General features: G+C 43.2%; 1 protein-coding gene across 1 annotated transcript in view; it reads right to left on the bottom strand.

The window, feature by feature from the left end:
* Positions 1–15,461, bottom strand: part of LOC130119999 (voltage-dependent T-type calcium channel subunit alpha-1I-like) — a 287,779-nt gene that overhangs the window by 185,641 nt on the left and 86,677 nt on the right. Inside the window, exon 4 of the mRNA XM_056288611.1 lies at positions 4,255–4,352. Coding sequence (XP_056144586.1) covers positions 4,255–4,352 — 98 coding nt within the window. The remainder of the gene's footprint in view (positions 1–4,254; positions 4,353–15,461) is intronic.

Genomic DNA, 15,461 nt, shown 5'->3' with positions numbered 1-15,461 from the left:
TGCTGTCTGTATAAATATAAGACTGCTGTCTGTATAAACATAAGACTGCTGTCTGTATAAATATAAGACTGCTGTCTGTATAAACATAAGACTGCTGTCTGTATAAACATAAGACTGCTGTCTGTATAAATATAAGACTGCTGTCTGTATAAACATAAGACTGTCTGTATAAATATAAGACTGCTGTCTGTATAAATATAAGACTGCTGTCTGTATAAATATAAGACTGCTGTCTGTATAAATATAAGACTGCTGTCTGTATAAACACAAGACTGCTGTCTGTATAAACACAAGACTGCTGTCTGTATAAATATAAGACTGCTGTCTGTATAAACATAAGACTGCTGTCTGTATAAATATAAGACTGCTGTCTGTATAAATATAAGACTGCTGTCTGTATAAACATAAGACTGCTGTCTGTATAAACATAAGACTGCTGTCTGTATAAATATAAGACTGCTGTCTGTATAAACATAAGACTGCTGTCTGTATAAACATAAGACTGCTGTCTGTATAAACATAAGACTGCTGTCTGTATAAATATAAGACTGCTGTCTGTATAAATATAAGACTGCTGTCTGTATAAATATAAGACTGCTGTCTGTATAAACATAAGACTGCTGTCTGTATAAACATAAGACTGCTGTCTGTATAAATATAAGACTGCTGTCTGTATAAATATAAGACTGCTGTCTGTATAAATATAAGACTGCTGTCTGTATAAATATAAGACTGCTGTCTGTATAAATATAAGACTGCTGTCTGTATAAACATAAGACTGCTGTCTGTATAAACAGAAGACTGCTGTCTGTATAAACATAAGACTGCTGTCTGTATAAACATAAGACTGCTGTCTGTATAAATATAAGACTGCTGTCTGTATAAATATAAGACTGCTGTCTGTATAAATATAAGACTGCTGTCTGTATAAACATAAGACTGCTGTCTGTATAAATATAAGACTGCTGTCTGTATAAACATAAGACTGCTGTCTGTATAAATATAAGACTGCTGTCTGTATAAATATAAGACTGTCTGTATAAATATAAGACTGCTGTCTGTATAAACATAAGACTGCTGTCTGTATAAATATAAGACTGCTGTCTGTATAAACATAAGACTGCTGTCTGTATAAATATAAGACTGCTGTCTGTATAAATATAAGACTGCTGTCTGTATAAATATAAGACTGCTGTCTGTATAAACATAAGACTGCTGTCTGTATAAATATAAGACTGCTGTCTGTATAAACATAAGACTGCTGTCTGTATAAATATAAGACTGCTGTCTGTATAAACATAAGACTGCTGTCTGTATAAACATAAGACTGCTGTCTGTATAAATATAAGACTGCTGTCTGTATAAACATAAGACTGTCTGTATAAATATAAGACTGCTGTCTGTATAAATATAAGACTGCTGTCTGTATAAACATAAGACTGCTGTCTGTATAAATATAAGACTGCTGTCTGTATAAATATAAGACTGCTGTCTGTATAAATATAAGACTGCTGTCTGTATAAACATAAGACTGCTGTCTGTATAAATATAAGACTGCTGTCTGTATAAATATAAGACTGCTGTCTGTATAAATATAAGACTGCTGTCTGTATAAATATAAGACTGCTGTCTGTATAAATATAAGACTGCTGTCTGTATAAACATAAGACTGCTGTCTGTATAAACAGAAGACTGCTGTCTGTATAAACATAAGACTGCTGTCTGTATAAACATAAGACTGCTGTCTGTATAAATATAAGACTGCTGTCTGTATAAATATAAGACTGCTGTCTGTATAAATATAAGACTGCTGTCTGTATAAACATAAGACTGCTGTCTGTATAAATATAAGACTGCTGTCTGTATAAACATAAGACTGCTGTCTGTATAAATATAAGACTGCTGTCTGTATAAATATAAGACTGCTGTCTGTATAAATATAAGACTGCTGTCTGTATAAACATAAGACTGCTGTCTGTATAAATATAAGACTGCTGTCTGTATAAACATAAGACTGCTGTCTGTATAAATATAAGACTGCTGTCTGTATAAACATAAGACTGCTGTCTGTATAAACATAAGACTGCTGTCTGTATAAATATAAGACTGCTGTCTGTATAAACATAAGACTGTCTGTATAAATATAAGACTGCTGTCTGTATAAATATAAGACTGCTGTCTGTATAAACATAAGACTGCTGTCTGTATAAATATAAGACTGCTGTCTGTATAAATATAAGACTGCTGTCTGTATAAACACAAGACTGCTGTCTGTATAAACACAAGACTGCTGTCTGTATAAATATAAGACTGCTGTCTGTATAAACATAAGACTGCTGTCTGTATAAATATAAGACTGCTGTCTGTATAAATATAAGACTGCTGTCTGTATAAACATAAGACTGCTGTCTGTATAAACATAAGACTGCTGTCTGTATAAATATAAGACTGCTGTCTGTATAAACATAAGACTGCTGTCTGTATAAACATAAGACTGCTGTCTGTATAAACATAAGACTGCTGTCTGTATAAATATAAGACTGCTGTCTGTATAAATATAAGACTGCTGTCTGTATAAATATAAGACTGCTGTCTGTATAAACATAAGACTGCTGTCTGTATAAACATAAGACTGCTGTCTGTATAAATATAAGACTGCTGTCTGTATAAATATAAGACTGCTGTCTGTATAAATATAAGACTGCTGTCTGTATAAATATAAGACTGCTGTCTGTATAAATATAAGACTGCTGTCTGTATAAACATAAGACTGCTGTCTGTATAAACAGAAGACTGCTGTCTGTATAAACATAAGACTGCTGTCTGTATAAACATAAGACTGCTGTCTGTATAAATATAAGACTGCTGTCTGTATAGATATAAGACTGCTGTCTGTATAAATATAAGACTGCTGTCTGTATAAACATAAGACTGCTGTCTGTATAAATATAAGACTGCTGTCTGTATAAACATAAGACTGCTGTCTGTATAAATATAAGACTGCTGTCTGTATAAATATAAGACTGCTGTCTGTATAAACATAAGACTGCTGTCTGTATAAATATAAGACTGCTGTCTGTATAAACATAAGACTGCTGTCTGTATAAATATAAGACTGCTGTCTGTATAAACATAAGACTGCTGTCTGTATAAACATAAGACTGCTGTCTGTATAAATATAAGACTGCTGTCTGTATAAACATAAGACTGTCTGTATAAATATAAGACTGCTGTCTGTATAAATATAAGACTGCTGTCTGTATAAACATAAGACTGCTGTCTGTATAAATATAAGACTGCTGTCTGTATAAACATAAGACTGCTGTCTGTATAAATATAAGACTGCTGTCTGTATAAACATAAGACTGCTGTCTGTATAAATATAAGACTGCAACAGAAACAGAACCTCCATCGGGACGGGTTAGTGGCTGCAGAACACTACAAACTCACAGCTCAGAGCTTGCGCATCAAGAGTTTACATTTTTTTGATTTGGAGATACTTTATTGATCCCCGTAGGGAAATTCCTCACAGCATGTGACCCATCCTAGCTGTGTAGCTAGCAGCAGTGGGCAGCCGCCATGCAGCACCCGGCGACCAACACCACTTCATCTAGACGTGCCTCCGTCAGGGACACAGACAGCAGTACTGAGACTAACATGCATGTCGGAGAAAACCCACCACAGACACGGGGAGAACATGCAAACTACACACTGAGGATGACCTGGGATGACCCCCCCCCCGGGGTTGTCCAACCCTGGGGTTCGAACCCAGGACCGTCTTGCTGTGATGCAACAGCGCTAACCACTGCGCCACCGTGCCGCCAAATGCAGATACACAGTAGTGGAACACAAGTAGCATTAGCTGCTACTGCTCGGCTAGCCAACAAAACACTGGAGGTGTGTGTCTGGGCTAGTTTAAACTTAGCCTGATCAGGTTAATTGGTGTTTACAATGATTAGGAATGTCCGTGAGGGCAACAGGACAGGAAAATCGATAGGTGTAAAAAAGCCGCATTAGCGTTTGTAAATCGGATTAGCTGTGAATCGGGGCCCGAATGACATGTGTGATCAAGCATTGGAAGTAAGGCTGAACAGAGGGGCAAGCGATGTACTATGCATACATGAACACATGTCAAATGCATGTGTACATTATGCAGCGCACACACACACACACACACACACACACACACACACACACACACACACACACACACACACAGAGTCACATACAAAAGAAGATGCAGGAAATACTTACTGGGCACTCTGTTGATAGCCTTGAGGGGTCGAAGGACCCGCACCGTCCTGATGGCCGACAGGTTGATGTTCTGGAGGTCCAGTGAGTACTCCACCATACTGGTGGCAGAGGGAGAGAGAAGAAAAAAGACAAAGCGAGAATGTGTGAAAAGAACAGAAGTTATCTTTTCATATTATTCAACAACAACACAAACAGGCGTCCGGGTGGCGTGACATCTATTTCGTTGCCTACCAACACGGGGATCGCCGGTTCGAATCCCCGTGTTGCCTCCGGCTTGGTTGGGCGTCCCTACAGACACAACTGGCCGTGTCTGCAGGTGGGAAGCCGGATGTGGGTGTGTGTCCTGGTTGCTGCACTAGCGCCTCCCCTGGTATGTCGGAGCACCTGTCTGGGGGGAGGGGGAACTGGGGGGATAGCGTGACCCTCCCACGTGCTACGTCCCCCTGGTGAAACTCCTCACTGTCAGGTGAAAAGAAGCGGCTGGTGACTCCACATGTATGGGAGGAGGCATGTGGTAGTCTGCAGCCCTCCCCGGATCAGCAGAGGGGGTGGGGCAGAGACCGGCTCAGAAGAGTGGGGTAACTAGCCAAGTACAATTGGGGAGAAAGGGGGGTGGGGCTGGAGAACAACACCTACAATCACAATAAATTAAACATAAATAAAAACAGTGAGGGTTTTAACCAGAAAAACCTTGTGCTGGACCCATTAAGGGGCCGCTGGCGGCCCTGAATGTCGTGTTCTAACAGGAGCTGCTCGCTTATCAGATGGTCTCCAGAAGCGTCTCGCAAGTTTGTTCTGGTTGGGGTCCAAGAGAGAATGTATGTTACACAGTGAGACAACAGGAGCTTGTGAGAGCCACGGTGGCGATGATAGTCTCAGGCAAAACAACATCAAAAGGGGACCATAAGATGGAAGGGGGAGGAGGAGGGGAGGCAGAGGGGAAGCTTTCTATTGTCGGTGTTGAAAGCAGCATTCTATTCCCAGTGTTGCCTGTAGGATGTTGGGGCTCAGTCACACCCTGGCATCTGTTAGCTAGTCATTTCCACAGCATGGCTAAGCTGTTTGTGCCCCCGAACCCAAACCACTTTCACAGGAGAATGGGCACAGCTCGCCACAACTCTCTCTGTGTGTGTGTGTGTGTGTGTGTGTGTGTGTGTGTGTGTGTGTGTGTGTGTGTGTGTGTGTGTGTGTGTGTGTGTGTGTACATGTACCAGAACTCAACATTCAAGTGTCTGTGTGTGGGTGGGTTTGAGTGTTAATGCATATGGCCGCCTTTGTTGGTCAACAGTAAAATAGTCTGATTGAGAGAATGGGTAATAATATTGGTTAAAAAAAGTAGCGCAGGGAGAGCGTAGCCGTGTGTGTATTGTATGTGTGTGCCAATGTGTAGAATCGAGTGTGTAATGTGTGTGTATCTCTTGCTCACAATAGACGGGCCTGCGGCAAGGATTGTGCACAACAGCATGATACCGACAACAGAGGCGTCAGCTAATAACACTCCAGGTGTGTCCACGACTACCTACCCTCCAGTCCACTGCCCCTCACATTAACAGTATATATATAATAACACTCCAGGCATGTCCATGACTACCTATCCTCCAGTCCACTGCCCCTCACATTAACAGTATATATATAATAACACTCCAGGCATGTCCACGACTACCTACCCTCCAGTCCACTGCCCCTCACATTAACAGTATATATATAACAACACTCCAGGTGTGTCCATGACTACCTACCCTCCAGTCCACTGCCCCTCACATTAACAGTATATATATAATAACACTCCAGGCATGTCCACGACTACCTACCCTCCAGTCCACTGCCCCTCACATTAACAGTATATATATAACAACACTCCAGGTGTGTCCACGACTACCTACCCTCCAGTCCACTGCCCCTCACATTAACAGTATATATATAATAACACTCCAGGCATGTCCACGACTACCTATCCTCCAGTCCACTGCCCCTCACATTAACAGTATATATATAATAACACTCCAGGCATGTCCACGACTACCTACCCTCCAGTCCACTGCCCCTCACATTAACAGTATATATATAATAACACTCCAGGTGTGTCCATGACTACCTACCCTCCAGTCCACTGCCCCTCACATTAACAGTATATATATAATAACACTCCAGGTGTGTCCACGACTACCTACCCTCCAGTCCACTGCCCCTCACATTAACAGAATGTACAGTGCATCTGGAAAGTATTCACAGCCCTTCACTTTTCCCCCACATGTTGCTATGTTACAGCCTTATTCCAAAATGGATTAAATTCCTTTTTTTCCTCATCAATCTACACACAATACCCCATAATGACAAAGCGAAAAAGTTTTTGTAGAAATTTTTGCAAATGTATTAAAAATAAAAAACTGAAATATTGCATGTACATAAGTATTCACACCCTTTACTCAGTACTTGGTTGAGGCCCCCTTGGCAGCGATTACAGCCTCAAGTCTTCTTGGGTATGAAGCTACAAGCTTGGCACACCTATATTTGGGGTATTTCTCCCTTTCTTCTCTGCAGATCCTCTCCAGCTCTGTAAGGTTAGATGGGGAGCGTCGCTGCACAGCTATTTTCAGGTCTTTCCAGAGATGTTCAATGGGGTTCAAGTCTGGGCTCTGGCTGGGCCACTCAAGGACATTCACAGACTTGTCCCGAAGCCACTCCTTCGTTGTCTTGGCTGTGTGCTTAGGGTCGTTGTCGTGTTGAAAGGTAAACCTTCGCCCCAGTCTGAGGTCCTGAGCGCTCTGGAGCAGGTTTACATCAAGGATCTCTCTGTACTTTGCTCCATTCATCTTTCCCTCGATCCTGACTAGTCTCCCAGTTCCTGCCGCTGAAGAACATCCCCACAGCATGATGCTGCCACCACCATGCTTCACTGTAGGGATGGTATTAGCAAGGTGATGAGAGGTGCCTGGTTTCCTCCAGACGTGACGTTTGGCATTCAGGCCAAAGAGTTCAATCTTGGTTTCATCAGACCAGAGAATCTTGTTTCTCATGGTCTGAGAGTCCTTTAGGTGCTTTCTGGCAAACTCCAAGCAGGCTTTCATGTGCCTTTTACTGAGCAGAGGCTTCCGTCTGGCCACTCTACCATAAAGGCCTGATTGGTGGAGTGCTGCAGAGATGGTTGTCCTTCTGGAAGGTTCTCCCATCTCCACAGAGGAACACTGGAGCTCTGTCAGAGTGACCATCGGGGTCTTGGTCACCTCCCTGACCAAGGCCCTTCTCCTCCGATTGCTCAGTTTGGCTGGGCGGCCAGCTCTAGGAAGAGTCCTGGTGGATCCAAACTTCTTCCATTTAAGAATGATGGAGACCACTGTGCTCTTCGGGACCTTCAAAGCTGTAGAAGCTTTTTTGTACCCTTCCCCAGATCTGTGCCTCGTTACAATCCTGTCTCGGAGGTCCACAGACAATTCCTTTGACTTCATGGCTTGGTTTCTGCTCTGACATGCACTGTCAACAGTGGGACCTTATATAGACAGGTGTGTGCCCTTCCAAATCATGTCCAATCAATTGAATTTACTACAGGTGGAGTCCAATGAAGATGTAGAAACATCTCAAGGACGATCAGTAGAAACAGGATGAACCTTGACCTTAATTTTGAGTGTCATAGCAAAGGGTGTGAATACTTATGTACATGCAATATTTCAGTACAAAACCTTTTTCACTTTGTCATTATGGGGTATTGTGTGTAGATTGATGAGAAAAAAAAGGAATTTAATCCATTTTAGAATAAGGCTGTAACATAACAAAATGTGGGGAAAGTGAAGGGGTGTGAATACTTTCCGGATGCACTGTATATAATAACACTCCAGGCATGTCCATTACTACCTACCCACTAGTCCACTGCCCCTCACATTAACAGGCTCGTGGACCATGTCTCTTAGCATGGGCCACGTTATTGATCCTCACTTTCAAATTCCCCCTTTATTCTGCTTCCTTTGAAGATTTTAGTGTATAGTCTCCTTGGGGCTACAGGGGGGATCAGTGTGTTACTCAAGGACACTCCAACAGAGCAAATGCTTTCCAGGGCAGGATTAACCATCCTGCTATTAACACTTGTCATTAATATGCTGATCCAGTGAAAAAGTAGAATTAGCAGAGTAAAGTACGGAGCAGGGCTTAATCAGTGACCTCCAGTCATGTTTTGTAGCGAGATCAATAGCTAGACAGATCAATACTTTGTTGTTGCAGCGTATAAATTGGAATCTTTTTTTAACCAATTTCCAACATAAAACAGGGCACATTTCATCCAGCCTTCCATTAGCCAAGCCGAGTTGGTCTTGTTCAGCGCTTGAAGTGAAAAAAAAAAGTGACAGTTCTCCACTTATCCACATGTTGGCGTATGTTTCGGCCGGCATCAGCAAGTCATTATTCCATTCTGAATTTCTACAGTGAATGAAAGATACTGGCACTGTGATGGACTAGTGGCCTGTCCAGGGTGTCTCCTCGCCTGCCACCCAATGACTGCTAGGATAAGTTCCAGCATCCCCGCAACCCCAATTGGGCACACTTCATGTTATATTACTTCAGCACACCACAGGAACCTACTTTTAACACTTTCCACATAACTAAAAAGTCATGATTCAAATTATCCCTGCTGTCCGTGTCCTCGAATTACATCAAACCATGTCGTGCATGGTGCTCATTGTGCCAGAAAAACAGCTGTCGTCCATCTTTTAACTCTGCTGTTGACTTGATATTTTACCCTTTCGGTCACCCTTTGGGTAGTGACCGCAAGGGTGAGATCGTGGATACAAGTGGCTGAAATGAGTTTCCTCCGTAGGGTGTCTGGGCTCAGCCTTAGAGATAGGGTGAGGAGCTCGCACTTCCGGAGGGAGCTCGGAGTAGAGCCGCTGCTCCTTCGTGTCGAAAGGAGCCAACTTATCCAATTTAAAGTGATTCATAGGCTGCACTACTCCTGTACCAAGCTACACGCATTTTATCCCTCTGTATCCCCAATCTTACTGTTTTTGGGATCTGTCTTGTCTATCCCTGTTAATTGAAAATTGTATAAATAAAAAATATATATATATTAAAAAAAAAGAAATACCCCAAATATAGGTGTGCCAAGCTTGTAGCTTCATACCCAAGAAGACTTGAGGCTGTAATCGCTGCCAAAGGGGCCTCAACCAAGTACTGAGTAAAGGGTGTGAATACTTATGTACATGCAATATTTCAGTTTTTTATTTTTAATAAATTTGCAAAAATTTCTACAAAACCTTTTTCGCTTTGTCATTATGGGGTATTGTATGTAGATTGATGAGGAAAAAAAGGAATTTAATCCATTTTGGAATAAGATTGTAACATAACAAAATGTGGGGGAAAGTGAAGGGGTGGGAATACTTTCCGGATGCACTGTATCCACATCCGGCTTCCCACCCACAGACACGGCCAATTGTGTCTGTAGGGGACGCCCAACCAAGCCGGAGGTAACATGGGGATTCGACCGGGGGCGCTAGTGCGCAGCGGATGGAGTGAGACGCGCTTTTGGGAGCTCCTCGCCATTTGTCTTTTATTTGCTTAAACTTACCATCTTTCTGTCAAGTTTGCTCTCGAAACCCATCACAACCTGTTTGCCCATCTTTGTGTGACCTGCACTTCCACAAAAAAGCTTGAAAATGCCGAAAAAAATCTAAAACCAAACAATCATCGAGCGACATGGCTGACGCGCGTGGAGCGGATAATGGTGGCTGCTCCCTGTCAACAGGTACAATGTTGAAAGAGATGGAGGATGCTGTTCTGAAAACCATTAACGACCGGTTTGATCAGTTGGAAACACAATTCATATGTCTTCAGTCCTCACACACAACACTCTAGCGGCCCGAATGGATTCCATGGACGAGACGGCTTCAGACCACGAGTCCCGCCTGACGGCTATGGACGAAGCCATCCGCAAGCTGCAGGCGGGAAACACTCGCCTGCAAGCCAAAACCAGTGACCTAGAGGGCCGCTCGCCACAGTCATATTAAGATTGTGGGCATCCCAGAAGGAGAAGAGAAGGAAAACTGTTGACAGAGTTTCTAAGCACCCGTATCCCCAAAGTGCTCGGTGAGACACACTTCCAAAAACCACTCATTATCGACCGTGCACACCGCATCCAACAGCCAAAGCCCGCCGAGGAGGCCAGGCCTCGTACACTCCCTGCCAGGGTCCACCAATACCAGGAGAAGGAGATGATTACACGGCTTGGCTGACAGCGAACCCTGGAGCACAACGAGCAGCGAGTTTCCATCCACCCGGACTGCACAGCGGAAGTGTTGGAGCAGCGACGCAGATTCCGCGATGTCATGCAAACCCTACGGGAGTTGGGGGTAAAATACAGCCTGCGCTTCCCAGCCAAACTACATCTCCAATACGACGGGCAGCCCAGGGGCTTCACTTGCCCCGCAGAGGCCAAGAGACTTGTGGACGGGACCATGAGACGCAAGGCGGGAGAAGAACAGGCAGGATGGCTGCGCTGGGCAGTGGAGATGTTTGCTGAGAGCATTGAGGTACACCTCAACATAACAAAAGACGGTACCATTTTACATATGATTGGACAGGGTGGAGGGGCTTGCTACGGTTTGTTACATTTGTTTATAGGCTGGTTAGTTAGTTAGCGGGTTGTTGGAGGCACCTCTACAAGCCATATGCCCGGTGCTCCTGGGGAAGTCAGATGGGGAAAGTGATGCTGCGTTTGGGGAAGTGTCGGTGGGGAGGGGAGTTGTCAGTGTTTAATGTTGTTAAGAGCTGCCAGATTTTTTGTTTTATCTTTACTGTTAGTTTCCACGTTGATATGCCTTTTAGGCTGTTTTTGCTTTCACAGCTGTATATATGTCAGAGATTAGCGGTATGAATCAGGTAGATATGAGTAACATAACGTTGCTGTAACGCCGTGTGTTTGGACCCAATTGCAGAGACAAGGCAGATGTTAAGTATTTAGTCACTTTACTGGACTCCGGAAAACATACAATAACCAAAAACCATTGCCAAACAGGGCAGGCAAAAATGCAAACACGAATTAATACAAAATACTATACACGGGAAACACTCTCACACAGAGGAGGCAGACGAGGGTTCAGGAGACACGGGCATCCGCAGACCGATGCTAAGCTTTTCCAAGACTAGACAGTATACACTCACCGGCCACTTTGTTAGGCACACCTGTCCAACTGCTCGTTAACGCAAATTGCTAATCAGCCAATCACATGGCAGCAACTCAATGCATTTAGGCATGTAGACATGGTCAAGACGATCTGCTGCAGTTCAAACCGAGCATCAGAATGGGGAAGAAAGGTGATTTAAGTGACTTTGAACGTGGCATGGTTGTTGGTGCCAGACGGGCTGGTCTGAGTATTTTAGAAACTGCTGATCTACTGGGATTTTCACGCACAACCATCTCTAGGGTTTACAGAGAATGGTCCGAAAAAGAGAAAATATCCAGTGAGCGGCAGTTCTGTGGGCGAAAATGCCTTGTTGATGCCAGAGGTCAGAGGAGAATGGCCAGACTGGTTCGAGCTGATAGAAAGGCAACAGTAACTCAAATAACCACTCATTACAACCGAGGTATGCAGAAGAGCATCTCTGAACGCACAACACGTCGAACCTTGAGGCAGATGTGCTACAGCAGCAGAAGACCACACCAGGTGCCACTCCTGTCAGCTAAAAACAGGAAACTGAGGCTACAATTCGCACAGGCTCACCAAAATTGGACAATAGAAGATTGGAAAAACGTTGCCTGGTCTGATGAGTCTCGATTTCTGCTGCGACATTCGGATGGTAGGGTCAGAATTTGGCGTCAACAACATGAAAGCATGGATCCATCCTGCCTTGTATCAACGGTTCAGGCTGCTGGTGGTGGTGGTGTAATGGTGTGGGGGATATTTTCTTGGCACACTTTGGGCCCCTTAGTACCAACTGAGCATCGTGTCAACGCCACAGCCTACCTGAGTATTGTTGCTGACCATGTCCATCCCTTTATGACCAACGTGTTCCCATCTTCTGATGGCTACTTCCAGCAGGATAACGCGCCATGTCATAAAGCTCGAATCATCTCAGACTGGTTTCTTGAACATGACAATAAGTTCACTGTACTCAAATGGCCCCCACAGTCACCAGATCTCAATCCAATAGAGCACCTTTGGGATATGGTGGACCGGGAGATTCGCATCATGGATGTGCAGCCGACAAATCTGCAGCAACTGCGTGATGCTATCATGTCAATATGGACCAAACTCTCTGAGGAATGTTTCCAGTACCTTGTTGAGTCTATGCTACGAAGGATTAAGGCAGTTCTGAAGGCAAAAGGTGGTCCAACCCGGTACTAGCAAGGTGTACCTAATAAAGTGGCCAGTGAGTGTATGTCTGCAAAGCACCCGGTCAAATAGTCCCCAGCACAGGTGCACCTCATCACAGGCCAATCGAGGGCAGGTGTCACTCATACTGGCCAACAGGGAGAGGTCTCACCTGTTGGCTGCTGACCCTCTGGCCAGTGATCGTGTCAGTTGGCTCATGGAATGCACGGGAGCTTGGTCACGCTGTCAAGTGGGGTAAAGTGTTTGCACATTTAAAATCCTTGAAAGCTGACATAACGTTTCTACCAGAAACTCATATTAAAGCTACAGAGCAGAGGCAGCTGAGAGCTAACTGGGTTTCTCAAGTTTATCAATCGCCCTTTACACCCAAAGCTAGAGGTGTTGCCATTCTTTTTTTGCAAGACTATTCAATTTCAGCTTGTTTCTATGGTCACAGATCCAGATGGCAGGTATATTATGATTACTGGAAATATACATTCGCTCCCTGTCACATTATTGAATATATACGGTCCAAATATTGATGATCCAAACTGTTTCCGTAAAGTACTTGATTTAATTCCAGAACTCAGCAACACAAATCTGTTAATGGGAGGTGATTTTAACTGTTACCTTGACCCATATCTTGATAGGCTCTCCTCCCGCACCCCACCTGCTATTACATCTGTCCAAACATTAAATAACCTAATTAAATCAAGAAATATGGCTGACATCTGGAGACTACAACACCCAACGGACAGAGACTATTCGTTTTTCTCTTACGTCCGTAAGTCATATACGAGAATTGATTATTTTCTAGTGGACGCAAAATCAGTATCTAACATTGATCATACTAAGTATCACAACATATTAATATCAGATCATAGTCCAGTATCACTAAAACTGAAGCTTGATTTGCCTAAACAAATTTATTATTGGCGCTTTAACCCATGGCTGCTCACCAAGGGTTTGTTAAGTATATGGCAGCATGGTTCAAGGAGTTCCCCGAGACTAATGATACTGGGGAGGTGTCAGATTCCATACTCTGGGAGACCCTCAAAGCAGTAATGAGAGGATATATAATTTCATTTGAAGCCTCCAAAAAAAGGGAACCGCATCATCGGTTGGTGGAGATAGAAAATATACTCCCAACGCTTGAACAGTCCTACAGGAACTCTTCTACAAGAAGATTACAATAAGATGTTGAAGTTAAAATATGAGTGGAACTGTATTCTCGGTGGAAACATCAGCAAACTCTTACTCAAGCTCAGACAGAGACACTTTGAGTTGGGCAACAAACCGGAGAGACTGTTGGCCAGACAAATAAAGGGGGCGCAGGCGAGCCGTGCAATTCACAAAATTAAATCCAAAACAGGTGATTTGTTAATTAACCATAGAGAAATAGACGACCGATTTAAAGAATTTTGTTCAGAATTATGCACCCTTAAGTCTCAGGCCACTAGTGCAGACTTTGCTGGCTTCTTCGACTCTCTTAATTTGCCAAAACTGGATGAGTCAGCTAGGTTAGAATTAGATTCAACTTTTTCAGAGAGTGAATTAATAGAGGCAATTAAGACGTTTCCCTCTGGTAAAGCGCCAGGCCCAGGCAGGTTTGGCTGTGAATTTTACAAGGCATTTCATAAGACACTTGCCCCACTTTTACTCCGGATGATTAACAACTCCATCAAAAATAACAGATTGCCTAAGTGCCTATACGAGGCAAATATATGTATTTTGTTTAAAAAAAAAAAGGTAAGGAGGAAACGGGACCCGTAAGTTACAGACCCATTGCTCTCCTCAACTTTGATCAAAAGTTGGTTACAAAAATACTAGCTAATAGACTGGGGCGGCATATTTCGTCAATTATACACCCTGACCAAACGGGATTTATCCCAGGTAGATTCTGATTTTGCAATGTTCGTAGGCTTCTGAATAATAAATATACCAACCAGGTCGGGGACTCTGGAGCGGATATCTTGTCCCTCGATGCTGAAAAGGCATTTGATCAGATAGAGTGGCCCTACATGTTTGAAAAACTTCAAAGATTTGGGTTTGGGTATTCCTTTATCGCATGGGTCAAAATGCTGTATCTCTGCCCATCATCCTCTATCCTCACCAGCAGTGACAGATCTGGGCCTTTTGACCTACAATGTGGGGTCAGATAGGGGGATCCTCTATCTCCCTTACTTTTTGACATTGCCCTTGAGCCCCTTGCAATAGGAATTAGGAATCATTCCAGTATCAGAGGCATTCAGACAGGATACCTGGAAAGCCGTGTGAGCCTTTATGCCGATAATACATTGAGATATCTCACTGACCCAGAAGCCTCTGTTCCTCCCTTGTTAGATCTTGTTAAATCATTTGGCAAACTCTCTGGTTACACAATTAATTGGGATAAGAGTGAGTTCATGCCACTATCAGACATTATAGATTCAGATTTCCTTAACATGCTACCATTTAAACTAAAATATGATCATGTGACATATCTAGGGCTTATAATTGTTATTTAAACTCAATTATGCCGATATGCTCACAAAGCTTAAATTGAACATAGAGAAGTGGAGGATTCTGCCATTGTCTATGGTGGGGCGTATTAACGCAATTAAGATGGTGTCTCTCCCCAGATTTTTGTACATGTTTCAGAATCTGACAATCTTTCTGACATCATCATTTTTTAAGAAACTGGACTCTATTATCTTACCGTTTGTTTGGGGATATAAAGCGCATCGCATAGCTAACGCACATCTTCAAAAGCCAATAAAGGAGGGAGGCTTAGGCCTTCCTGTATATAAGAACTATTATTGGGCTGCCAATTCAAGGGCTTTGATGTACTGGCAATGGGGATTCCCAGATACGACATCTCAGAAAGGAGACAAAGCATTGAAACTACAGCAGTAAAAAACTTCCCTTTGTACT

This window comes from Lampris incognitus, chromosome 10 (genome assembly GCF_029633865.1).
Source record: "Lampris incognitus isolate fLamInc1 chromosome 10, fLamInc1.hap2, whole genome shotgun sequence".
In the NCBI taxonomy this organism is placed as follows: Eukaryota; Metazoa; Chordata; class Actinopteri; order Lampriformes; family Lampridae; genus Lampris; species Lampris incognitus.
Note: the sequence above shows the minus strand (reverse complement) of the source record. Positions and strands in the feature narration are given on the sequence as shown.